This window comes from Actinia tenebrosa, unplaced genomic scaffold (assembly GCF_029948245.1).
Source record: "Actinia tenebrosa isolate PJP-AT-01 unplaced genomic scaffold, QUT_ActTen_1.0 PGA_scaffold0__85_contigs__length_37466705, whole genome shotgun sequence".
Lineage (NCBI taxonomy): Eukaryota > Metazoa > Cnidaria > Anthozoa > Actiniaria > Actiniidae > Actinia > Actinia tenebrosa.
Genome location: NW_028292569.1, coordinates 6,866,939 through 6,894,224, shown reverse-complemented (window position 1 = coordinate 6,894,224; position 27,286 = coordinate 6,866,939). Strand labels below are relative to the sequence as shown.

The window sequence follows — 27,286 nt, the reverse complement described above, 5'->3', positions numbered from 1 at the left end:
TATGCCTAATATTTCTAAACGCTGGTAATTCAAATACACATTCGAAAATAGATAACTACTCCAAACACGGTACATACCGTAATTAAACAAACATCAGTTGACCTTGTAATAGCGAGCTTCCAACTTTCCCGAATTGACTTATCATTTGATAAGGTATCGAAGATTTAGAAAAGACTGTTTAGATTTATTCATTAACGCGTTTAAAACGATAAGGCGTTTAAAACGTCAAATACACTCGAGGTAACTCGAACAAGAAATGTATTCTGGTCAAAGTGCGTTACTCTAAGGTTGCATGTACTTATGACGTCATAGGTAAAACCGCTGTACATAATAACTCTTTGGCCGAGAGACCAATTTTCGTCAAAGTTGTACTTTAACTAAATCGCTGGTCTATCCTGAAGGTCCATGGGACTTCATTTTAGACTTATATTATCTGTTAACACATGGACGATTTCGTCAAGGGCTTCGTTACGTTTACCCAAAATCTCAACAGAATCAGAAAACAAAAGCCTCGTAAATACCACATTAAACTACATAAAACTCTACATTCTCCCTGCTTTGTTTATACTGAATCAGATATAGTTGTAAACTAAGAGCGGTTTTTGTATATGAATGCATGAAAACAGCACGGTCACCGCACTGGGGCACGCCAACCGGAAATTGAAGTTGACAATATTATGATACAAATTTGAAAGAGAAATGATTGATAAATAAAATCTTTTAAAAATTAATATTGTTCCAGTTTGTTAGGAAAAGTTGCAACAAAGGCTATTTCTTCGTGACATGGCTCTTGTTTATAACTTAGGTATATACACTTTGTGACGATACTTGAAAAAGGAATTACTTTCAAAATTGTCCTTTTAACTGGAATTACATGAGTCAATTCAACTGGACATGAGTCGTCTGTACACAAATTAATATCTTGCTCTTGTGAAAGCTCTTGAATCATGGAGTAATTGAAGGCATGGCATGTGCATCTGAACATACAGTTACCCATCCTTGTACAACTCGGCTTATATTGGAAAAAGTAAAGTATTTGCCCGAATCTTAAACCGTTTCCACCAGATTGATACATGACGGTATAGCTATTCCTAACAGTCGCTTTCCTGTACAAACTTGAATGAAAAATCTCTTTATCCTTTTTTATTCGAGTAAATGCAAGAACAGTGTTCGAGTCAGGATTGTATCCTAGTTCGTTTGCTAGAGCAGTGAACTCTTCCTTTGTAAGCTCTCGAGAAAAAGAAGATCCAAGTGCATAAGCATTATGCATTACTTGTGTTTGCTGTGTATTTTGTTGAAATCCAATTAGCTTCCGATAAAAAGCTACAGCACTTGAATTACGTTCAAGGGATTCTACCATCTGTGGTAAATTTTGAATGAAAGAGACTGCTGAGACAATTTGCGAAGAAACGTTTTGCGTGCCATGAATCATTTTTAAGATATACCCATTCTTGTCTTCAAAATGAAAACACGAATGGGTCCACAGCGGACCAAGTTCCCGCACTGCTTGAGGAAGGTGCAAAAGATTGTGGATATTGATAGTTTGATAACGAAGTTCATATAAATAGGGAAGCATAAAGCAAAAGTATTCTAGGAGTCTTTGACAGTGCTGCAGTTGTATCTCTGATATCGAGTCTTGTAAAAGAATAAATGATGCTTCACTAAAAACAGCAAAATGATGAAAATAATGGTCATCCAAAATGCCAAACAACACCGGTATCCCATAATAAAGTAAAAATGACCTCAGCTCAGATGCCTTCCAATATTTTCTGTGGTTTTCAACTGTCCTTGGTATTCGTCCTATTTCAAAGGGAGGATGTAATTGAAGTAGCCTTTCATCTGCTTTTGTAACTTTGTTCGTAATGTTAAATGGTTTGCCGGAATGTTCTGGGGCAAACCAAAGGCCAAGCAAAGATTTCATAACTCCAAGGCATAACCCATGCATATAATCAACTGCAGTTCCTTTGATGATGTCATAACTCGAAAGCCCAGCAAGCCATGATGGTCCCTTAATACCATCTACATGCTTGCCACTATTTACTGCCTTTTCAGCGTGTTTTAGAGTTTCTGAATGAGTCCTTTGTGGTCCAGTGGGATCCGGCCGAATAAATGGAAATGCGTGGACGTGTCCTCTCTCAGAAACTTTAACAGTTTCGCCCTTTTGCTTACATTTCGAGCAACCATATTCTCCATTGTATTGCATTGTATTACATACCAGACATTTCGCCGGCAAGTCGCATGTTCCCGCCAGCAAGATTACTTTACTCAATACAAGAGGGCGAACGTTATTGTCACTACTTTTCACTTTTACGTTAATTCCATCCGTTTCTAGTTTTCTTAAAGATGAATGAAAAGGTTGTAAGAATGTTAACATGAAAGGTTTAGTATCTCCAAACCAGAGCCCAGCAAACAACATGTTTTCTCTCTTAGTGCGTTCAGCAAACGGAAGTTCGTTAATAACGAAGTATAATGGCCATATTGAGTACTTAGAAGATTTGAAAACTGGGACACCATCTGTATTCCATAACAAAGATAGGTTGTGTTGAAAATCTAATAGACCAGGGTTGCAATGTCTTTTATACTCGGATCCGTCGTAAATATCTTCAAAGTTGTCTTCATTTTTTTTGGTCCTTTTGAAACGATAGCTTAAGCTGTCATAAAAGCCATTTTTAGCAAACAAATTGTAAATCTGTTGCGCAATTGGTATCTCTATAAAGAAAGAGCAGGAGTTCCTCTTTGTAAGGTCTCGTGCACAAAGAGTGTTTGGACAAACAACTGTAGCTTTGTCATCAATGAGTAAGAAGCAATAAGAACAGTAACGATGATACACCAAAGGATTCTTGATGTTTTTGAAAAATTTTCGGAACTGTTGAAGGGATTTCCGGTACAAATTAGGGGCGATGCAATGCAAACTGATCAAAACAAGCAAATCCTCCAGAGCGCTTCCAGATAGTGTATGCCATATGGCGAAAGTAATGATCAGCAGTAAACTTTCTGACACTGTCAAAGGGGCATTGTGATAAAGCGGTTGATGATGCTCGTCGTTTTGCCTATCATTGTTTTCACTTTCATCATCTTCGAACAAGTTTTCAGCTGGAGTTGAAAACATTTCATCATAGTCATCGGTAACATTTGAAAATAATTCCTCGGGCCATGGTGTGCTATCATTAAGACTTTCATCAAATTCGGGCTCTAAAAGGTCAACCTCTTCTCTCCTTTGCTCAGGATCAACGACATATTCGGAATTCTCCAAAAGGTCTATATAGTCACAAATATCCAGTGATTGTGATGGAATTTGGGGGCTAAAACCAACTTCACTGATAGCTGTGTCATTTGTTTCCTCTAGTCCATCTCCAATAGACACTCGACTGTTGTCTTCTTGATCCACTTCAAAATATGTTGAGTTGATATCACATGCTATTCCCTCGACTTGGGAAAACAAACCGGGTATTTCGAAAGGCTTATTAACATCGGTTGTTTCTTCATTGCAAATAGAAGAAGAATAGTCATCAGTATTTTCAGCCATTGGTGAAAAAAAACTATTATCCGAAGCTAAACACGGCCGTACGCGAGACTTATAGACACTTGACTGTTAGATACATTCCCCACTTGTAACCTAATATGAAGGGTGTTCCTTCAGGTGTTTGTTTTAACAATAGTGAACGCATTCTAAACGCATCACTGACAAGCTGCTTAGAAGCGAGCGTATTTTAACGTTGTTCAAATTTGGAATTTCGGCAAAAATAAGATAAAACCTAGCTATAAACTCGGATATGAAACTCGCTAATGATGATGTTTTTGTTGTCATTTTATGTTTACTTAGCTCAGTCTTGTGATTTCTTAAAAGTGAATTGGGTCAATTATCACTTGACTTAGTTCTCATAAGTTTAATACAAAATAATGTTTTTGAGGTACATGCAATCATCTTGATCTCATAAAACTTACGGTTGTTCAAGTTTTACTCGCCAAAACATTGCTAAAAAGTAGACGGTACCAAGTCCAAATAAAATTCTGCTGACAGTTACTGTTGTCTTAGAGAAATTACGACCACAACAAAGAATACAACGACTGCATACGTATCTACAGAAATGCAAATGATAATTTGTACAAGCGTTCAGTAGGTCTTTGGTTATAAGTTGACAGGTAAAACTGAAAATAAATATACTTAGGAAGCTGGTGTGAACTCTTTTCTATTTTAAGTAAACACGGTTCCTCTCTCTGAAATGGATCTTCGTACCCAACCAATAGGAAACCGATCCGATAAGGGCATGTTATCTGAGAGCGATCGACTGATCAAATGTCACTTTATGGACTGAGTTCAAACGTGGTGTTCACTTTTGCGCGCCATTTTCCGAATTGGTTTTAGACAACGCTAACAGCATCCTCTCAGCAAAATTCGTACAATGGCCTATGCTTTGGTTTACTGGATCCAAGATAAGCAGTACAGCGTTGTGTGTGCAAGGAACATTCATGGAAATGTCAAAGAGGGAGAAACAACTATGGTAGATTGGGAGGAGAGCAGGAAAGGTAGAAAGGCCGCTAAATTCACAGCATATCCTGCCAAGATAATAATGGTTGGAGGTGAGTCTTAACAAATGATCAGTGTTAAAATATACAGTCTTCGAATTTTGAATAATCATCGTAGGCCATGGCCTAAGTTACAAATATGTTCATGTTTTACATGCATAAAGAAAGTCAGTGAATTCCGTCGATCAATTTAACTAAGGGTTGTGTACTTCGCAACATAGCTGACTTGCGCGAAAGTACGGATTATCTGAAAAAATTACTACATATAAATCTATACAAGAGAATATTAAACAAAATTAACTACTCTTACCAACTTGGTAAAAAAAGAACAATAAGCTAAATCAAACTCGGTAATTTTTGCGCGGCGCCGAATATGTAGAAATTAAATTTAGGCACAAAAACTTGGAATGTTGACTATGCAGCTATTAGGTTTCAACAGTCAACATGGTGACACTAGTACATTTGCATACCTTGATTTGATTCTTTGAGTACAGGGAAATAATGCCTTTAGACTTTCTAGAATAATGGTATATATTGATGATTAAAAGTGAAACATTTAGAGCTTGAAGCAAGAGACTTAAGTGATGTACAAATCACAAAATATGTATTTCAGATAACGAGGAGGAACTCGAACTGGAGTGCGTTAAGGTTGCTGAGGAAATGGAGAGCGAAGTCACGGCCAAAAAACGACCGCGAAAAAAATCAAGAATTGCTCTGGAGAGTGAAGAAGGAAATGATGGTCACCAAAACCAAAACAAAATAGTAAAGAAAACAAACAATGCCCCACGACAACAGAAGCCGGTAAGCAAGAAAGAAGAATTGAAAAATAAAAAGAATGCTGAAATAGAGGCGGGGAAAACGCAAGCAGCTATTTTCTTCAAGGAACGCTATACGGATCAAGCAACAGAAGTTGATGTCACCACCCATCAGCCTTCCACAGCAGAAACTCCTGGACCTCCACCTAACACTCATGCACCTCCATCTAACACTCATGCACATCCATCTAACACTCATGCACCTCCATCTAACACTCATGCACCTTCATCTAACACTCATGCACCTCCATCTAACACTCATGCACCTCCATCTAACACTCATGCACCTCCATCTAACACGCATGGACTTCCATATTACACTCCAGTACGTCCGTCGAACACTGTGACTGAGGAAATATCTCTTGGGGAGACGGGTCACTTCTTACGATCTCTATACGACTTGGATGCGGAAGACATTTCAACATCCGAAATTGAAGTTGAACCAGTAGTCGAAAGAGTCGTTCCTTGTTCAAACTGCTCAGAAATGGTAAATGAGCTCAAAGAAGAAATAGCAGCTCTAAAAAGAAGGCAATTACCATGTAAGTTCTCCCTTGTACTTCTCATTGTTTTGCACAGGATTGCATGTACAGTGTGCACGCCATTCGATTAAAGTCACGCTTATAAGTTCGACAACGGAATTACAAACTAAGATAGCGATAATCTTATAGCGCCTATTGTATTAAGAGAATTCAAAATCTCAAGCTTTCTCACAATCGTGATTTTCTAGGACCTCTTTTTGTATAAATGAATCTTTTAATTGAAAACCAAACAACAATAACAAATACAATTGGTCTGTTTTGTTTACAGTTCCTATCAGTTCTGAAAACATTGAATTTCTCGAAAACATTTTGAACGCTTACAAAGGAGGCGACGTTGCAAACCAGGTAAGCGGCATCTTTTATAGTTTATACATCAATACATTATTTTAATGAGTTGTTTGTAACCTTTCTTTTTAAATTTAGTATCAAACATCATATGTAGGATGCAACGAATCGGCATCATCTCACACTAACATCAATGCTGAAAAGAACTTAAAACCAGTAAGTGTAACTAATTTGATACAAATGCTATGTCTTACGGTTTGTAGTTTAGCACGACTCACTAAAATGTTTCTCAAATTTCAGGCAGAAAGCAATCAAGAATGCTCCAGCATTCCAGGTCCTGGAAAGCAAGAACTTGTGCCAGGATCTGGAGTATATATATCTTCTGCAAGGCTCCATTCCATTCACAGCCAGAGCGGAAAAGATGCGAGAAAATTGTTTCTGCTGCTTATAGAAACTTTCTTTAGTGATGAAACACTGGCCACGAGTCTGGCTCACGGGACCCGCAAACTAACGTCAAAAGATGGGTCCGTGATGACAACACTTAATCAGGACATCGTCAAGACAGTGAAAGGTCAGCACCTATTACATTATAATCTTAAACTAAGAAGATATAACTAGCTAAAAACTAGTGTGAGCTGCGTCGGCGTTTCTAATGAAACAGTAATGATGAAAAGGTAAATTATACACCGTGAAAAGATGAAAAAACTTACTGACGTTTCGGACGTTATTCCTTCGTCGGAGTAAAATCCCTTAAACTAAGGGATGGACAATTAGATTATTGATGGGCGATTGCAGGAATTTTGTTGGCATGATATATATATGTATATATTTTTTTACATTATTTTTTTGCGTACAGTTAGATATTTTTCTTCTAGCAGAAGAGGTTGCACGATATTTTTTTTCTTTTTTGAGGTTTAAGTGCTTGCTCGATATTTTTTGGGGATTTACGCAACCCCCCCCCCCTCCCCCTCAACTATCTAATGGTCCGTCCCTAAAAACTTATATATATTATTACAATAATGACTAAGTTTTAATAATAAAGATAGGGCACTTGCACTTATCGTTGAGCCATGAAATTAAAACGGAAAAGCAATTTCTAAACGCTATCTTTTTTCTTCTAGCTTATTCTGGACGGTTCGCTTCCATAAACAACACGGAGTTGACCGTCTCCAAGATGAATCGAATTTTGACCAACAAAGTTGGGACAGCCAAGAGAAAAAAACTTAAGGAAGTTTCAAAATTTTAAGTCTTTGAAGGACTAATATAAAGTATCTTTAGGAATTTAAGTGTATTTGTAAGGAGTAAGTAGTAAGATAAGTGATTTATATAGGTTTGTATTTTTGAGTATATATATTATTACATTTAGGATGTGTGTTTATAAGCGTGTATTAGTAGCTATATTAGCGTTTCACTCACAATGACTTACTTAGGATGTTTTGAAAAATGCCTTTATGCCAAAAAAATTAGGTAGCTACATATTGTCTGAGTACGGATTCTTTGTTGACAGCTAGAAAACGCTTTTTCTTTCTTTTTCCTGATTCGGTATGGAGTAAGGATCGATTGCATGGGCGTACTAATCTACAGAAGTATGCCATGCATGTAGTGATCTCTATGATGTAACCTGATATCATATTATACATCACTCATCTGCAGCAATCATGTTCTTGTGGAATGTTGATAACAAACATTATTTTGTTCTCTAAATAAAAGGGATATGATTGGTGGAGCCAGCATATTGTTTTTAAATGTTTAGCATCTGCTGAACGTCTGTAATTGACAGACCTAACTGCAGATCAATTTGGCAGACTTTATGCAGATATTCTGCAGATAATCTGCAGATAATCTGCAGATAATCTGCAGATAATCAACAGATATTCCACAGATAATCTGTAGATAGTCTGTAGATTTTTAGCAGACTGTTTGCAGATCTGTAACAGACTTCTTGGCAGATCTGCAGCAGATCAAAAACAGATCTGCCCGTTTCGTACGGGATTGTAAAAAATCGGAAATCGACTACGAATTAGTGTTTAACCACGTGCACTGCCAGACCAATTTTAAAACTTGTATATGTATATGTATAAGTATAGTAAAAGCTATGAAAAATCAATCAACATGAACAAATAGTGAAAACATGTTTGTTTTTTGTGTACCTTGTGCAATGCTGCCTTTAAACGTCTCTCCAAACGCTGAATTTCCCTGAAGGAGAATATAAAGATATTAAGCCACCAGTGAATCACCTCCTTGATTAAATCAAACAACATCAGAAGCTATCTCTGAGGCTTTCGCGTTCAGACATGATTAATTAAGTGTAAGATGCATAGACGCATCAGAATGATGAATGTTATTTCACTAGTTATAGCCGAAAAGTCATGTTGTTTTTTTTAAAGTTCTATGCATTTTATCTGTAATCTTACATTTAATTAAACATCAGAAACTTACAGATAAAGTAACCAAGAAAATTAGCAACTAATAGAAAATTAGAACCAGAAACTTAGTTGATTTTCATACCTATCTTTTTCTTCAAGATTACTTTTTAATTCGACAATAATCTGGAGAGATGGAAAAAAAAAAAAAAAATCTTAAAGATTAAAGGCCTTTTCACGCTTTGAAATTTTTAGCTGAAACTCGTATGCAACGGTCTGTCTTGTGATACAAGTTTCGCAATGAATTGCACCTGTAAGACCCCCAACTTGGGAAAAATTTCATTGTGAGAAAGGTTCACGAAAAGTAGAACTGCTTTCAAATACAGAGAATGATAAAAGTAAATCTTATTTCCAATCGTTTGGATCAAGAGTTAATTGATTGAAAGTTTGTAATATTTAGAAAAAAGTGACAAATCTCAAGGTGTTCAGGGGTTATACAGTAAGTGCCCTCACTTAGTCCTTCGTCAACATAATTATTTGATTATAAATTGAAATAACATGTTCAGGACATGCGGCTTCTCTATTTTTTTTACTTAAGAGATGAAACACCTTTTCCATGCTGTCTAAGAAGCAGAAAATTATTTTTTCCTTACATTGTTTGCTCCACTGTTTTCTTTTTCAAACTCTAACAGCTGTGCTCTGAATATTCCCTCTGAAAATTAAGATAAAATTTGTTCTATGAGAAACTGGCTACATTATACACCTAATCCAAAATGGTGACCAATTTGAATAACTCTTGTTCCTCACCAACTAGCGACTGACTAGCCTTGTGTTCATGTAGAAACAAAAGCATTTTCACATGTATGAGATGGCTAGTCAGTCGCTGGTTAGCCTCCTTCGCAGCCGTTCTTAGGGTCTTCACGCAACGCAAAGAAGAATAGTTATTCAAATTGGTCGACATTTTCAATTAGGTGTATATTGAATGCTAAAAATCACGGCTGATGATCAATGGTCAGCCACCACGAAGGAAATTTGAAAAAAGATTCCCCACTCCCCTGGAATTTCCAATTTTCTTCCATACACAGCTTGTAATTTTGTTCTTCCTGACCCTCCCCTCTGGGAATATCTGATTTCCTCCATGGTGGGGCATGGAGGTTTTTTTGAACCACACAATGTCTGGCCAAAATATGACCCTGGCCAGGTCTTACGCCAGTCATACTATTGTGATAAGTCTGATGTGACCGGTCATCATGTCCTTGGCGGGAATCGAACCCACTACAAGGACCAACCACGTTGGTAACGCAGCCGGAATATGAAATGTAGGGTACTCATGAGGATCCCAAAGTGAGATTTTTTCTCTATAGGTAAGGTGAACACTGTAAATATGTATGAAAAGGATAGACATAGTATAGTATTTCATTACACACACCGAACACATAATTTATTACTACTATACTATTGTAGTGTATTGGTTAACACATCGGACTAGAATACCGAAGACGTGGGTTCGATTCCCGCCAAGGGCATTTGATATCTTTCTCTTATTCTCTCTATATAATTTACGTACGTTTCCTAGCCTGGTCATCGACCAGGGTTTGTCGTCGTCTTTGCCTTCCTTGTAAGAACTGGATCAAGTTGACCAGTGTCTTGCTGTCATCTGGTGATGTCAACTAAAGAGAAAAGAACATTTGTTTACATGTAAATTTAAACATAATTCAAATCTTTCATCTTTGAGATATTTTTCTTGGTAAAAAATTCACAAGAGTCCAAGAGTCCAGAAATGGCATCAAGCTAGATGTCATTTCTGATCTATTCATGTGAAGGGGTTTCATTAAAGGTTGGAGAGAACTACAATTTATAGCTTCAGTAACTTGTAAAATGTGCACTTAGACTCCCCTGCTAGTAGTTCATGATCTTCTTCCATTTTTATGAAACTTAATACATGTAAAAACACTGCTAGGACCTTCCAATCTTCTCCCATAATTAAAAAAAACAATGAACAGGGTTCGTGCTGAGGTAACCACTTAAAATCCAAGGACTATTCGAGGAGTATACAAGGACCCAAAAATGAATTTTCAAGGAGTATGTTCAGCTAAATATGCCAAGGTGTTGCACATGGCCGACTTTCAGAATTTCCAATCTTTCTGACTAGATCTATTTTAGGACCAAGCAAGTAATGATCAAAGCAAAAATTCAAGGAGTTTTGCTAAAATCATAAAATTCAAGAGCTTTTCAAGTGCCCTTGAAACTGTGAATTAAATTCAAGGAGTTTTCAAGGAGTTTAAGGACTAGCACGAACCCTGAATGAAAGGTGGTCATGTTTCCTTACAAGAGTGGTGGCTTATGAAAGAGATTTATTACCGAATGTGTATATGAAACAAAATGGGAAATTGAAAGCATACTTCCTTACGGGAGATGGTCGCTTAGGAGGGGTATTGTTCAAAGAGTCAACTGTACTGTGAATAACCATTAAAGGCTGTTAAATCAGACAGTCAGGCGATAGAGATTCTTACCATGAACGGAGGAAATCCTGGTCCCATGGTGTGAATAGGCTTGGCAATAATCACTGTATCATCTTTTCTTTCATCTATTTTGATTGAACAGAATATTTTATGTATGGGAAAAAATGTGAAATATATATTTGTACTGCGGTTGTAATGTATCAAATTGAGCTGATCTTCGCAGTATATAATTTAGCAACTTCATGCAGCTGCAAATTGAAAGACTCTCGACTGATAAAATTCTGAGTCTTGAACAGGGTTCAAGTAGGGTTCAAATCCCGTTCAAGACTCAGAATTTTTCAATTTGCAGCTGCATAAGTTGCTTCATATACTGCGAGGATGAGCTCAATTTGATAGAATATTTTATCCATGAGATTATACCAATACCATTTGGCAACAAAACATAAAGAATATAAAGTTTACCTTTATTGCTGTCAATTTGTGCAAGTGCTTCCCTAAACAGCTGATTGGCTGTAAAAATAAAAGAGTTGTTTAAGTTTGATTTTTTTGTGTATTTCAACTTGTGGAATGAAAATAAAAACTTTACCTTTTCTTCGGCCAGGTGTGAGACCTGTTTCAAACCTAAAATAAGATAGATACAAAAAAGTCAGGGCACGGCTAACTGACAGATGGAACACTGAAATGACCTCTGGGCTGATCTAAGCCAGGGCATGGCTAACTCACAGATTGAACCCTGAAACAACCTCTTGACTGATCTAAGTCAGGCTAACTTATAGATCTAATAATATTAAGTTAGAAGTGATTTAATAATACTCACTTAATAGCTGATGGTCTAGCAACTACCACTTCTTGGGTGAGTTCTGCAAACTTCATCACATGCTAGAAGGATACAATATTAACATTACATCAATCCCTAATCAATCCAAAAACCTTCAAAATTACCACAAAATTGTTATTTGCTGATAAAGACAACAGCAGCAACTGGGAAAACAGGCAATTACTCCGCTGCCAATCACAAATTATAAGAGAACATACGGTAAAGATACATGGGAATGTTTGGTACATGGTACATGGAACAATTGATTTGATTGACAGTACTCTGGAATGTTTGGTACATGGTAATTGATTTGATTGACAGTACTCTTTTGCCTGATTACTCTGTTGTAACTGTGGTCTCTGTCAGCACATAGCTGAATGAAAACGGTCCGTGGTTAATGCGCATAACACTTACAATGCTTTCGTCATATTCCTCGGCACTTGGGTTCAAGCACACTACCATTCTGACTTTTCCTTCACCATCAAAGAAATTTTTAAAGAGATGAGTCAGCTTGCAGTCTCTGTATGGGACAATCTGTGTAATAAACGGATTTAAAATTGAACTACCAAAATAATTTGGACGTGAAACCAAGGAAAATATATTCGATGGCAGATAATAATAATAATATTTAATAATAATAATAATGGGATTTTAAGTAAGACAGATTTTGAAGATGTACTTATAATGAAATTAACGCTAAAATCCGACTTTCCAACATCTTGACTCAATTATCAAGGTTTAATAACCACGTTTCTTTTCACTATTTAAATGTTTAATAATGGGATTAACAGTGGATTCCAATTGGAATTTAGAAGTTAATTTTTGCAGAGGGAGGAAAGCTGGAAAACTGGGAAAATCCTCGAAGCACAGGCGAAAACCAACAAACAACTCTACTTACATAGGACACTGAGCCCAGCAGAACTTGAACCCGGGTCGCAGTGGTTAGAGGTGAGCGCTAAATATGGAAGCATAGGTGTTGTGGGCTACTAATGCATCAACTTTCACTCTTGTGGTCAGTGGTTTGATGCCAGGACAAGTAATGCAAGTTTGTACAACTCTCCTGCACTTCAATGTCTGTTCTCCAATTATTCTGGTTATCCTCCCTCCACAAAAATCAACTTCTAAATTCCAATCTGATCATAAAATGAGTACCACAGGTTTGTAAGCCACTGGCTATTAAGCAATACACTGGTAGAACGAGGATAAATGAACAGTACACAAAGACACTTACTCTTGGGTTCTGTCCATTGGTGTAGTTCGTTTGGTTCTCTCGCAAGATTTCAATGCAGGTCCTCAATGTCATCAGAGAAGAATTAATGTTTCCTACAAAACAGGAAAGAAAACATGAAATACATGTATATTAAGCAACATCAATAAACAACCATTGAAAAACAACCACAAGCTGGTTGAGTGCCTGGAATCACTTCCATCACTACAATAACAGTTTCATAACTACACAGAAATATCACTTCATTATCAAATGCAGCACTTATTCACTACTAAGAGTGTGCACATACCATAAAAAAGTTATATTATACTAATTAGTGCAAAGTTTCATAGTTCTACTGAGGTCTACTGGACTTACTAATTTGTGCAATTTCTAACAAAAATTTTCACAGATATATAGGATGTACTCTATCATTATAGTACAACAATTATATAAGAACATGCGTAATAGGTAAATTACGAGCCTAGTACCTATTACGCATGTTCTTATATGATGTCCGAGCCCATCCCACATGGCTTACCGCCTCATCTATCATACAGCAATTATAACAAAGAAAAAAAGCAATGATAGACTATCCAGTATAATTATTATTACCTGCTTCCTTGAGCCTGTCTCCACCACTGTTGGTTCTCTTGGATCTCTCTGACCCAGCCAAGTCGCACAACGACAAGGTAGAAACAGCAACCTGATCACTGTCCTGTAGGACTTCTTCACCATCAGGATCCAGAGGTGCTTGAACAAGCTTGATAGCAAAGACACTATGACTACGGCTGGACTCCACGTTAAGAATTGTCTGACCTACTCTCCTTCTTTTCTGACCTAAAATAAGAAAAGTATTGAAAAATTAATTTACAGTACAATGCCACTCTACAGTACGATTTGCTGTCACGACAAAAAAGGATTATCGTGGATGTCAATCAATATGTATATAATGTACCTTTCCAGAATGTAGCGTATGCTTCTTCGGTACTCTTTACTTCCACTTCAGTCACTCCACTAACAAACATGTTTTTATCATAGTCTTCTCGTAACGTCTTGGAAGCCGGAGGTCTGGAAAAAAACAGTAGCAAAGTCAACCTACAGTAATACCTCACAAAATATATATGATTCTTGATAGATTGATTCCCAGATGTAATGATTGCACTGTCAAAGGTATCTCTGGTAGGCATGAGAGAAAGGCGATTTTCGGGAAAAGGATTTGTTCATGTTTTAGCACTAAATTGACTATTTCTTTTGACCATCTGCAATAGTTTGGACAGCGATAATCTCATCTCTTTACCACACTATGTTGTAAAGAATATACTGCTAAATGTAACCATTATAATTCAAAGCAGCTCACTAGATACACCATGCTGACGAGGCCCAATACAGGCTGAAACAGCTGTCCACAGTTTCTAGTTGAGCTGGCTCATTTTTTACGCGACTTGAAGTTGTGAAAGGCTTGTATGGCACTTTTCTTCAGTCGTTTCATCTAAGGCTCGTAATTTACCTATTACACATGTTCTTATTTGATATCCAAGCCCATCCCACACAGCTTACCGCATGCCTCATCTATCTAATGCAAGGCACTTGACTTATGATTAGTTGAGGCTTACTTTGGGCAGATTGGGTCGATTTCAACATCTTCTAGAAGATCATAGATGTAATTGTTGTAGATTTCAAAGTAGCTTACGAACACTGCATATCCATTGTCTTCATCAACCTGTCACCAAAATGAAACAAAATCACACCTTTCATGTTTGAGTCCCAATATTATTTAATTAGTTCCACCCAAAGTAATAAAGGCTGGTTTTCACTAGCGACATAAGCATATAAGTGTGACAGAGTCAAAAGACACTATTTTGGACAGTAATTATTTAGTCATAAATCTATATTTTTAATTAGGAATGCCTCGTGTACACATAGGAATGTAATTCTTTAGTTAACTGTTTGCGTGGAAAATGCGTAAGCAAGAAATAATTTCCGTACGTAATTACATTACAGTGAGTCATGCCTAGGTTTGGCGCTTGTTTACGTAAGTTCGTGTTTGGGACATCCTGTTTGCGCCTAGGGCGTGCAACATTGCATAGGATGTGTAAGGTCTTAAGAATGCAGGTTTTTCCATAAAAATAGGCCCAAACTAAGCTTAAATCAGTGTAGTAAAAGTTCTTGAAGACGTTGCACATATCAAGACAAGGAATTCTCTACGATGTAAAGGTATGAATCTTTGAAGCCTTTTACACTTTTACCTAGGATAGATTTAGGACAAATTTATGTTAATATCGTTAACTAGTCGTTATATTTTATAGCTTAGATTATCTATATATTTGTTAAGCATTCGTTTCATGTTTTTGTAATGCTAGTCGCATTAGCGCGTAATTTAGTACAAAGTTATTCACGCAGTAGTAATTTAGTAATCACGCTGAGTGTATCTTGTCTTTTAAACTCTTTAAAACGTTTACTATAGGATCGCTACCGCCTTACTCGCTTGTTTAACCTTTTTACTACGATAAATAGCCTTAACTGCGGGATAAAAGACCTTTTCTTTCCAACCTTTAATTTGTTCGCTACTTAAACTCTACACTCAAGGTCATTGTCGCGACCGCGTGTTCAGTAAACCGTGTAATTCTTAGTTTGTCATAAACAAAGGTTAAAATACTTACCTAAAGCCATAGTTAACCTCTAGTCAATTTTTCCTATTGCTTTTTCCATTGGTTTAGTTCATTTTAAACGGTTTACCGACTTGTACATTAAACTTTGCAACCTAGTAATTTTCACTCGCGTATTGTAAACACTGCTAATCAGTATGCAATATTCAAATTACCTGTGACGTAATTTACGTATTTCCGTTTCTAGTTATATCTAGCAAAACTGTATTTTATTCATAACTTTTAGCTATTTAGATAAGCTACAAATTTATTTTATCTCATTGTAAATATTTTTCTTGTTTTCATTAGAGATATCCTGTAATCTCGTTCCCGTTTTTTTTTCATGTATTGTAAAGTTGTGTGAATTTTTCAATAAATTCTTTTGTCAAAACCACTTGCAATCTGATTCATAGCTGAGCGCCTTGCCGCCGGTTACATTTTTGGTGTCAGAAGTGGGATTGCAAGAAAGTTGACATTAGTAGTTACTGATTATTTACCAATGGGAACGAGACTGAAATCATGGCAGAAGAAGCTGTGGCTGCACTCACAGAGCAATTGGCTGCACTCAAGGCACAGCTGGATGGCATGCAGGCTGAAGGAGGACCCCCTGCCCAACCTGTTCCTGCACCAGTGGTAAAAGTGACAGTGCCAAGGGAGAAGAAGCTGAGGAAGTATGCTGGTGGCAGAGACGACAAAGTGCTTGAAGACTGGATAGCGGATGCACAGAGGTCTGTGGCTGCCCAGAAGTTAACTGATCAAGAGGCGGTGGATTTCCTGTACCATAGCTTAGAAGGAGTGGCTCGAGATGAAGTTCGACTAAGGCCTGCGGATGACTGGACAGACCCGGAGGGTTTCTTCAGGATTCTGAGAGACGTCTTCGGAGAGAAGCTCACCAAGACCCAGCTTCTCCAGAGGTTTTTCGCCAGAAAACAAGGTGACAGGGAGCCCATCCAGGACTTTGCCCATGCCCTGATGTCGATGGCGGAGCACATAACCAGAGTACACGTAGGAGCTCTGGAAAACAAGGACCAGAACCTCAGAGACACATTCGTTGAGAACTTGCGTGACAACCTGTTGCGCAGGGATCTCAAGCGCTATATCAGAGAACATCCCGAGAAGACCTTCAACGAGGTGAGGCAAGAGGCCTATCGTAGCTCGGAAGACACAGATAGAGGAGCACATCGCCATGCAGCAGCCAAGGAGGTGTTGGTGGAGAGCAACCAAGTAAATGCCATCCAAGAGCTTACAGCAGGACAAAAGGCCCTGGTGGAGAGGCTCATGCAGCAACAAAAATTGCTGGATGAGCAACAGAAGCTGCTAACCCAACTTACCATGAAGTTAGCAAGCCCATCACCACCACGAAGTCCCCCACGTGGTCCGAGGAGATGTTACAACTGCCACGAGCTTGGACATCTTCGGCCGAACTGCCCAAAGCCCCTGAAAGACAAGGCACCAGCAGCACCACAGAAGGAGTCAAACTCCAGCTCTCCACGGCAGTGAGCCACGCCGTGGAGAGGAACTGTAGTGGCTCTAATTCTCTTTTTCAGAACGAAAAGTTTGTCGGGACAAGTCCCACAGTGGTGGCGAGGATTGGCGGAGTACCTGTGAAAAGCTTAGTGGATACGGGCTCCATGGTTACCCTCATCACCGAGTCGTTCTACAGGGAAAAGCTACAGCCAACCCTAGGAGACCTACACCCTGAAACAAGATTACTGCAGCTGCGAGGAGCTAACGGTTTGGACATCCCTTACATTGGATATATCGTCGCTACAGTAGAGATCGGAGGAGTGGTGGTCCCTGGGTGCGGCATCTTCATCACGAAGGACACAGCAGCCACTACAGTAATGCAGAGGAGGGTACCTGGCCTACTGGGAACCAACGTTCTTGGGCAGGTGCCCCAATACCAACAGATCCTGCAAGATGAAGAGAAGAAGAGTAAACGTAAAACTGGGTTCGTGAAAGTAGCCGGCTCAGACAAAGTCTGGGTCCCTGCTTTCACAGAATCTGATATCTTGGTCACAGGCCCATCATGGGGCACTGATGCTGTGATCGAACCCCTTGGTGTACCAGTAGAAGGAAACCTCACCGTGGCCAGTACTCTCGTGGATACTACCAAGACGTGTTACTATGTCAGAGTTGCCAACCAGACGGCAAAGGACATATGGCTAAAGCCGAGGACGCGGATTGGAATTGTGCGAGAGGGAGAGATGGTCAAGAGAGGAGAGCAGTTGGAGTTCCTACACGAGAATAACATGGTGACAGTGTGCTGTAACCTTAGTGCTGACCCTCAGATGCCACCCCAACGGGAAGCTGTGGGCAAAGTACGTTGGCAAAGGATACAGACACCCCCTCACGGGATTACCCTGGAACATTTCCCCGGAACGGAACTTCAGAGGGAGAAAGCTCTCCAGATGTTCGAAAGAAATGAAGAGGTGTTCGCTTCATGTAAGGAGGACCTTGGCTGTACAAAGACAACATATCATCGCATCTACACAGACGATGATGTGCCTGTCACAGAGCGTTACAGAAGGATTCCTCCAAACCAATACCAGGAGGTGCAACAGCATCTACAAGACTTGCTAGAAAAAGGAGTGATATGTCCAAGTGAGAGTAACTATGCCTCCCCAATAGTGCTTGTACGAAAGAAGTCTGGAGCCTTGAGGATGTGCGTCGACTACCGGAAGCTGAACCAGAAAACCAAGCGTGATCAGTACCCCCTACCAAGGATAGAGGAATCACTGGAGGCACTGCGTGGCGCAAAGTACTTTTCCACCATAGATCTGGCATCAGCCTACAATCAAGTTGAAGTCCATCCTGATGATCAGCACAAGACTGCGTTCACAACGCCCATGGGTTTGTTTCAGTACACTCGGATGCCGTTTGGACTACAGAATGCCCCAGCGACCTTCCAAAGGTTGATGCAAGGAGTCTTCCGAGAGGACATACTTCGCACCCTGATGGTCTACCTGGACGACATCATAGTCTTCTCATCCACCATTGAAGAACATCTTGAGCGGTTGGAAACGGTATTCAGTAAGCTGAAGCATCATGGATTAAAGGTTGAACCAACCAAGTGTCAACTCTTCAGAGATCGGGTGTCCTACCTGGGGCACGTGGTCTCTGCTGACGGTGTCGAGACAGACCCTGAAAAGACAAAGACAGTTAATGAGTGGCCAGTCCCCCAGACAGTGCGCGATCTGCGATCATTCCTTGGTTTCGCGTCTTACTACAGAAGATTTGTCCCCAAGTTCGCTCAAGTGGCAGGTCCGCTGCACAAGTTAGTTGCTGAGCTCGGGAGCGGAGGAAGTAACAAGACCACCCGGAAGCAGATTGGCGTACTGTGGACAGAAGAGTGCCAAAAGAGCTTCAACAAGTTAAAGAATCTACTAACCTCAGCACCAGTGCTGGCCTACCCGGACTACACCAAGCCCTTCATCCTAGAGACGGATGCGTCCAACGAAGGATTGGGAGCCGTGCTGTCCCAAGAACAGGACGGAAGAGTCAAAGTGATCGCTTATGCCAGCCGAGGCCTGAGAGGTGGAGAGCGAAACATGGAGAACTACTCATCGAGGAAGCTGGAACTACTAGCCTTGAAGTGGGCTGTATGTGAGAAGTTCAGGGAGTACCTGCTGGGATCGAAGTTTGTCGTCTACACAGACAACAACCCGCTGACATACCTACAGTCAAAGAGTAAGCTGAAAGCTGTGGAGCAGAGGTGGGCTGCAGAGTTAGCAAACTTCAACTTCACCATCAAGTATCGCCCTGGACGTCACAATCAGAATGCAGATGCTCTAAGTCGCATCAACCGAGATGAAGAACCAACCACAGTTGAAGTAAGAAGCACCCTAGCCTACTCTACCAATACTACAGACCTACCAGAAGAGGTACGTCAACATTTGATGGTATCAGCAGCGTTCATAAGCAACACAGAGACAAGTGCGCTGGAGGAGCAAGCAACCTCATTCCCAACCACACCTCTCACAGAGATCCAACGACTACAGCAGGAGGACCCATGTATCAGTCGTCTCCTCCACTACCGAAACCTTGGACGTCGGCCAAGTAAAAGGCAAAGCCAACAAGAGACAAGGGATACAAGGAAGTTGCTTAGTCACTGGAACAGGATTGAGGAAAGCCATGGAGTTCTCTACCGCCGTACAGGAGTCGGACAGGGAAGTGAGCTTCGGTTACTGCTACTCCCCACATCAATGAAATCACAAGTACTGAAGGGTGCGCACGATCAATGTGGACATCAAGGACAAGACAGGACAGAACAGCTCTTGAGAAAAAGATGTTGGTGGCCCGGTATGCAAGGAGATGTGAAGCAATGGATCTCAAATTGTGAAAGATGTGTCATTGCCAAAGGATCCTACCTTCCAGTCAAGACGCCGATGGGCAGCCTACTAGCTACTAGGCCATTGGAAGTGCTAGCGATGGATTTTACCTTGCTTGAGCCTGCAACAGATGGAAGAGAAAATGTCCTCGTGTTAACAGATGTGTTCACAAAGTTTACAATTGCTGTACCTACCCGTGATCAGAAAGCTACAACCGTAGTCAAGACCCTGATTAAAGAATGGTTCCTTGTGTATGGAATCCCCCAAAGAATACACTCTGACCAAGGCAAGTCATTTGAGGCAGAACTAGTCAAGGAGTTGTGTGCAGTGTATGGAATTAAGAAGTCAAGGACAACCCCCTATCATCCTCAAGGAAATGGGCAGTGCGAAAGATTCAACCGTACACTACATGAGCTTCTAAGAACTCTACCAGCAGAAAAGAAAAGAAGGTGGCCTGAACACCTGAAAGAGTTATGTTATGCCTATAATGCTACGCCACATGCAACGACTAGATACTCACCCTTCTACCTGATGTTTGGTAGAGATGCAAAGCTACCTCTGGACATTCTACTTCCTGATGATGACAGACAAGTGACAGTAGACAACCAGCAATGGATTACCAAGCACCAGACTCGTCTACGAGAAGCTTATACCACTGTGACACAAAACTTGAAGGAAGCTGCTACCATCAGAAAGAAGATCCATGACCAGAAGAGCAGAGCACTGGCCGAACCACTACAAGTTGGAGAGCGAGTACTCCTTCGCAACCGTAAAGTCAGAGGAAGAAACAAGATTCAAGATAAATGGGACAACCAAGTGTACAAAATCGTCGAACGAAGAGACAACAATACATATGTCGTTGAAAGAGCTGATGGACATGGAGGAGATAAAGTTGTTAGTCAAGGAGAAATGCAAGTGTGTCCAAGACCAATGCTGGAGATACGAGGACGACACAGGCAAGCTGACAGGTCTAGACAAACATGTACTGCATCGCCAGAATCATCAGATGAAGAAGATGACATTGGAGGAATGACAATCGCCTTTCAACCAATGACAGAACCAGCTGAACCTGATGATGATGATGATAGTGATGATGCGTCTGAGGAAGAACTGGCTGCACCTGTACTCCGACGTTCCACAAGGACAACGGCAGGCCAACACAGCAACCTCTATAATCTTCCAAGATCCGCACTTCAGCACTGACGAGTCCACCTGCGTATCATTGTTCCTGAATTTGCTCGAGGACGAAGCAAACAAAAAGGAGGGGCAAGTGTGACAGAGTCAAAAGACACTATTTTGGACAGTAATTATTTAGTCATAAATCTATATTTTTAATTAGGAATGCCTCGTGTACACATAGGAATGTAATTCTTTAGTTAACTGTTTGCGTGGAAAATGCGTAAGCAAGAAATAATTTCCGTACGTAATTACATTACAGTGAGTCATGCCTAGGTTTGGCGCTTGTTTACGTAAGTTCGTGTTTGGGACATCCTGTTTGCGCCTAGGGCGTGCAACATTGCATAGGATGTGTAAGGTCTTAAGAATGCAGGTTTTTCCATAAAAATAGGCCCAAACTAAGCTTAAATCAGTGTAGTAAAAGTTCTTGAAGACGTTGCACATATCAAGACAAGGAATTCTCTACGATGTAAAGGTATGAATCTTTGAAGCCTTTTACACTTTTACCTAGGATAGATTTAGGACAAATCTATGTTAATATCGTTAACTAGTCGTTATATTTTATAGCTTAGATTATCTATATATTTGTTAAGCATTCGTTTCATGTTTTTGTAATGCTAGTCGCATTAGCGCGTAATTTAGTACAAAGTTATTCACGCAGTAGTAATTTAGTAATCACGCTGAGTGTATCTTGTCTTTTAAACTCTTTAAAACGTTTACTATAGGATCGCTACCGCCTTACTCGCTTGTTTAACCTTTTTACTACGATAAATAGCCTTAACTGCGGGATAAAAGACCTTTTCTTTCCAACCTTTAATTTGTTCGCTACTTAAACTCTACACTCAAGGTCATTGTCGCGACCGCGTGTTCAGTAAACCGTGTAATTCTTAGTTTGTCATAAACAAAGGTTAAAATACTTACCTAAAGCCATAGTTAACCTCTAGTCAATTTTTCCTATTGCTTTTTCCATTGGTTTAGTTCATTTTAAACGGTTTACCGACTTGTACATTAAACTTTGCAACCTAGTAATTTTCACTCGCGTATTGTAAACACTGCTAATCAGTATGCAATATTCAAATTACCTGTGACGTAATTTACGTATTTCCGTTTCTAGTTATATCTAGCAAAACTGTATTTTATTCATAACTTTTAGCTATTTAGATAAGCTACAAATTTATTTTATCTCATTGTAAATATTTTTCTTGTTTTCATTAGAGATATCCTGTAATCTCGTTCCCGTTTTTTTTTCATGTATTGTAAAGTTGTGTGAATTTTTCAATAAATTCTTTTGTCAAAACCACTTGCAATCTGATTCATAGCTGAGCGCCTTGCCGCCGGTTACATAAGCATAAGATCATTATGTTCTAGTGAAAATGAATGTGACGGAAGCACAAGAAAAACAATAGGAAGCCATTCCGTCCGCCATCTTGTTTCCCATGCAGGTGACTGAGTATGAGAATTTGATTGACTGGCTTACCACCTTGTGCATGCTTCTGCATGTTTGCAATGGAAGCATAAGAATCTGGTTTTCACTAGTGATGGAATGACGGAAGCAGAAGCAGAAGAAAAGGAAACCTTCTGTTCCTTCTGCTTCCGTTGATGTTCTGCTTCTGCTTACGTCTCCGTTTTTTTTGATTTTCACAGGAACATAAGACGTCTTACAATTCTGCTTCCATTTCTGCTTCCGTCACTTTGCTTTCGGCGTTGATAGCCTGGGTTAATAGTAAATTACTGAAATAAAGCCGTACCTTTTAGGGTTTCAAATCAGGTGGGTTTTAAGAGCCTTTTTAATTTATGCGTACCTTTTAGGGGCCATTTTTAAAATCACCTCTACCACCTGAACAAAGGGAGTACCCCCCGGGCATTTTATACTTACATTATCCATTTTGGCTGTTTCTGGTATACGGACCATGTCGGAGTAATCTGTATCTATGTTTCCATTTCTATCATCACAAAAAATAACCGAGACATTAATTTACATTTACGATAATTTAGGACCTCGTGTAGCAATTATTTTGAGATGTAACTCCATTACTAAAAATAATGGCTGGTCAGTTGCTAGGCCTAAATGAAATATAATTCGGTCATATATGATACCTCGTTTCTGGTTTAGGCAGCAAGGCAAAGATTTGACTGGACATACAGTGTGTAGTCACAATTCTGGTGGCCATTGCCCATAGATGACCACCCTTATTTTTAGAATAAATTGATCCTTTTAAACGGTTGATTTGAGTGGGGAAAAAAACGACATACAAATAACAAATATATGAACCTCTTAGGAGTTGGTGGTGGTGCTTTTAAAGCTGCTTCCCTTGCTTTTGTTTCTCTGTCTAGTTTAGCATCTTGTTCACTCTGTATTTCCCATCCATTGTTCTTGTCTGGCTTGAACACCTAGATATTTATCAAGAACTGCAATCAATACACCCTTTCAACTTGGAAGTAATGTTTTCCCATTTTAGGCCATGTGTCACGCTCTTGAGTATTATTTCTTTCTTTACTAGGAATGTTTTCAGCTATGGTGCAATGTTTTCCCATTTCAGACCGTGTGTCATTCCTTTGAGTATTATTTCTTTCTTTACTAGGAAAGACGACCATACGTTTCTAAGTAAATTTTGGAATTTTGGAATGGCTGTATCTTGATCAGTATTGACCCGATTTACACCAAACTGCAGTATTTCCTATAGGTCAATGTACTCTTTCTTATTATAATGTGGGTCACATGTCCATGACCACAATATTCAGGGACTGGTACCCATCCCTCAAGATATGAAAGCCGGAAATGGGTTATTCTCTTGAGAATAAGATTCTTTGTTTGAGTTGTATCCATATTCATGTGTCTTGTCATGTACAGCTATCATCACTCATCATTGGAGAGACCTAATATTAACTCTTCCTGCTTTTGATACCAGGAATCAAACACGATAAACTAGAAATGAGATGCTAGCGCACTACTACTATGCCACCCTTGATTTTCCTTGAGAAAATAATCTAATTGCAACAGATGTGGTAATGGCTACCTTAAAGAGGGTACAACAACGACCGCTATAATTTACCTACTGATATAAGTGGCACAATGGATCCACTAAAAATTTTAAAGAGTGCTGTGGCCGTTTATTGAGTAAATATGGTGAGCCTACTTACACATTTCTCTGTCTGTAGTTCTGACACACTATTGAAGATAACATCCAGGCATCTTGGTAACAAGCCGCTGTCATTGGGTGTCCCAGTCATAGTGTGTGTCTTACCAGAACCAGTGATTCCATATGCAAAGATGAGACCTGAAAAAAAACCCTGGTTTTAATCTTAGGCCCTATTGCATGTTCCTGAAACTCATTTAGAGGCAAGTTTCATTGGGTGTTACATGCATGGCACGATTTTGTTCTGAAACTTGTTCGCAATACAAGTTTTGGTTACAGAAATTGAACTGCCGGCCATTTTGAGCAGTAACAATGTATAAAGGAGGTAAAACTAGTTTGGTCATCATGACTGTCGACTAAGGCCTAGGGCAAACGCCAAACTTTCCATGCACCGAACTCATTAAAAACAATGGATATCAGGTGATAATGAGGCAGCATTCTTTGATGTAATTAAGTTCGGTGCATGGAAAGGTCGACGTTTGCCCTAGACCTAAGTTCATTTTATCCCTACCATGTGATAGAGTTGACTGTACCAGTAAGTAAGCTACAACATTCAGGGCTCGAAATAGAAAACTTTTTAAACCTCTCATAGTAAAGGAGCATGGTAAAAGGAGGTCATTCCAGTAAATTTTGCATGCCATTTTATTTATTCATTTGGCAGTGTATCATTATTTTGGTCTGGCAAACTTGAAATTTGTCATGTCATTTGGCCATTGGCAGGCCGCTATTTTGAGCCCTGAACATAGAAATGATATAATTTTTTCTTAACCATTTTTGCCCCGCAGTAAGTCATCTACTAGTGGTAAAGCAAGCTGATCAAACAGTTCTTTCTGTGTGGTGTCTTCATCAAAAACATGCTTGAAGGTGTGCTGCGTCTAAAATGAAGACGATATTAGATGCACAGAGCTTTTAGTGTGACTAAAACAACTTCACATTATTAAGTTTTTTTGTTTTTTACTTTTTCATCATGACAGGATTTGTTGTTTAATAGTCTAACTATTTCATTTGGATGGGGTGGCATAGATTTACTGCTTGCCTCTCACCGATGTGGTCTAGGTTTGAGCTCCAACTCAGACCTGATCATATATGAGTTGAGTTTGTTTGATGTGCTGTTCTCTCCCTTGCTATGAGGGTTTTCTCTGAGTTCTCTGGTTTTCCTCCCTCCGTAAAAATCAACATGTGATTTGCATGTTGTAAATATAGAATGTAGTGATTGAGTGAACCTCACAGAAGAGCCCTGTCATAACTAGCATGATGGTTGTAAAATAAGTTGTTTTGGCTCTTACCTCTATGCGATGCCCTGACTTGAATGCTTGGGAATGCTGTGAGTAAACAAGAATAGGATAAAATACAATTACTACACTTTTGTTAGACAAAGCTGCCATTATTCATCAAAAAAATAGAGATTGAAATTCGAAATTTTACCTGCAGGCTGTACCGTTTGAAGTGCACTGCAACAGTTGCCCTAATTCACTATGACGTCACATCAAAACAATCTTCAATGATCTATTGTCTAAATGCAATGGATCATGGTTGTCGGAGGGGGTCAAAATCAACGCAAATTCACCGAAAATTGTTCTAAAACCTGTATCAACCCAGGAAGAGAAGTACAATAACCAGAAAACGTTCAGAATATTTTTTAGTACATATTAACACATATTATATCTGAAAACCAGGCCATTTTAGATTAAACTGTTTTGCTAGGAGCAAATTTTGTTGAATTTTCTATTGGATTTGGCGATTCTATCCCCCACATAAACAAGCAGTGATGTCATAGTGAAATAGGGCAATTTCCAAATAAGATCCCCATGCCTATCCCACAATCAACCCATTAAGAAACCATTATAGTAAAGGCCAGACACTGAGGGTAGTCAATGCCAGGGTTTCTTTACGTCCCTCTATAATATGGATAAAGAATTCAGGTGAGTATTCGAATCCATATATACAGTATACGAATACATACAGAATATATACAGAATATATACATAAATACGAATGCGAAGTTGTTTACCTTTGGAGCAGTTAACTGTAAGATCTTTTTGTCATCATCGATGATTTTAACACAAGATTCTTCATCATTCTCACCAAGAGGCTTTATCCTACAATACACCTATAATAAATAGTCCCAAAATAATAAAGAATTATAGCTCAAGTAACAAATGAATCATTTCATAAATGGAATACACTACAAGGTATTATTTGTAAGATAATATATTAAACATATTATATATTGAAAATGTATAACCTAAAATATAATCAATAAATTTTTGGCTTCTCTAAAAATTATTTCTGAAACTTTGGCAGAATCGAAAGAAGTTAAAACCATTTTGTGAAATTCTACGAATATTTAGAAACAAAGCTTTGGATCTTTTAGAACCCCAGCTTATTTGCAACCTGGTATTAAAAGACCAAGACTAATGATTTCGTAAAATTCTTGTCTTTTACATAACTTTTTTTAAAGAGATTGAATAGAAGTCGTTGTTTTTGATCGACAAGAAAACGGACGTCGACCAAAAAACGCGGGATTTTAATTCTTTACTGAATAAAAATGAAATTCGTACGTCAAAGAATCGTTCTTTTGGCTTGTCATTTAAAAGACATAAAGCACGATCATAGAGAAAGATGATTCAATAGTTTTAGAGAAAGGAAAATATTATAAGGAAATTTTACTCACTTCAACGGGATCTTTGAGCTTGTTTCCCTGCGGTCTTCGAGGAGTCTTTCTCGGTGTCTTCGTATTCCCGGGTGTTTTCGTCCTGTTTAAGGCCACAAAAATGGATAAAATGAGCACAAGAACGCAACTTAGAGTTTGAATAACAAGCATTACACTTACAGAGGCCTCATTATTGCGTTATTTTTAAGATTTCGGCATCAAAAAGTGGATTTTTTGAGAAAATTTAAGCGAAGTTCTTCGTTAGCAGACACGACGAAAATATTGAAAGAAACCGCCTCGTTTGAACCAACCAATCAGAACACACC

At 39.1% G+C, this 27,286-nt stretch overlaps 3 protein-coding genes across 3 annotated transcripts in view; 1 reads left to right on the top strand and 2 right to left on the bottom strand.

Annotated features, from left to right (window-relative positions):
* Positions 1-27,239, bottom strand: part of LOC116308869 (kinesin-like protein KIF23) — a 35,670-nt gene extending 8,431 nt beyond the window's left edge. The window contains exons 1-21 of the mRNA XM_089027974.1: positions 27,141-27,239; positions 26,982-27,063; positions 26,319-26,417; positions 25,594-25,629; positions 25,077-25,182; positions 24,312-24,448; positions 23,443-23,561; positions 23,047-23,113; positions 14,632-14,738; positions 13,974-14,086; positions 13,631-13,855; positions 13,040-13,131; positions 12,223-12,342; positions 11,809-11,870; positions 11,578-11,612; positions 11,454-11,501; positions 11,043-11,116; positions 10,097-10,199; positions 9,183-9,241; positions 8,675-8,715; positions 8,317-8,362 (exon numbers count right to left, since the gene is read on the bottom strand). Of these exons, the coding sequence (XP_088884100.1) occupies positions 8,317-8,362; positions 8,675-8,715; positions 9,183-9,241; positions 10,097-10,199; positions 11,043-11,116; positions 11,454-11,501; positions 11,578-11,612; positions 11,809-11,870; positions 12,223-12,342; positions 13,040-13,131; positions 13,631-13,855; positions 13,974-14,086; positions 14,632-14,738; positions 23,047-23,113; positions 23,443-23,561; positions 24,312-24,448; positions 25,077-25,182; positions 25,594-25,629; positions 26,319-26,417; positions 26,982-27,063; positions 27,141-27,151 (1,782 nt within the window). The 5' untranslated portion in view covers positions 27,152-27,239. The remainder of the gene's footprint in view (positions 1-8,316; positions 8,363-8,674; positions 8,716-9,182; positions 9,242-10,096; positions 10,200-11,042; positions 11,117-11,453; positions 11,502-11,577; positions 11,613-11,808; positions 11,871-12,222; positions 12,343-13,039; positions 13,132-13,630; positions 13,856-13,973; positions 14,087-14,631; positions 14,739-23,046; positions 23,114-23,442; positions 23,562-24,311; positions 24,449-25,076; positions 25,183-25,593; positions 25,630-26,318; positions 26,418-26,981; positions 27,064-27,140) is intronic.
* Positions 78-3,526, bottom strand: LOC148913367 (uncharacterized). The gene has a single exon (XM_089027953.1). The coding sequence runs from the start codon at positions 3,524-3,526 to the stop codon at positions 728-730; it is 2,799 nt and encodes a 932-aa protein (XP_088884079.1). The 3' UTR covers positions 78-727.
* On the top strand, positions 4,404-7,892 carry LOC148913366 (uncharacterized). The gene is made up of 6 exons (XM_089027960.1): positions 4,404-4,581; positions 5,141-5,881; positions 6,150-6,226; positions 6,305-6,382; positions 6,467-6,737; positions 7,288-7,892. Exons 1-6 carry the CDS (start codon positions 4,404-4,406, stop codon positions 7,410-7,412), a joined length of 1,470 nt encoding a protein of 489 aa, XP_088884086.1. The 3' UTR covers positions 7,413-7,892.
* Positions 27,240-27,286: the final 47 nt, after the last annotated feature.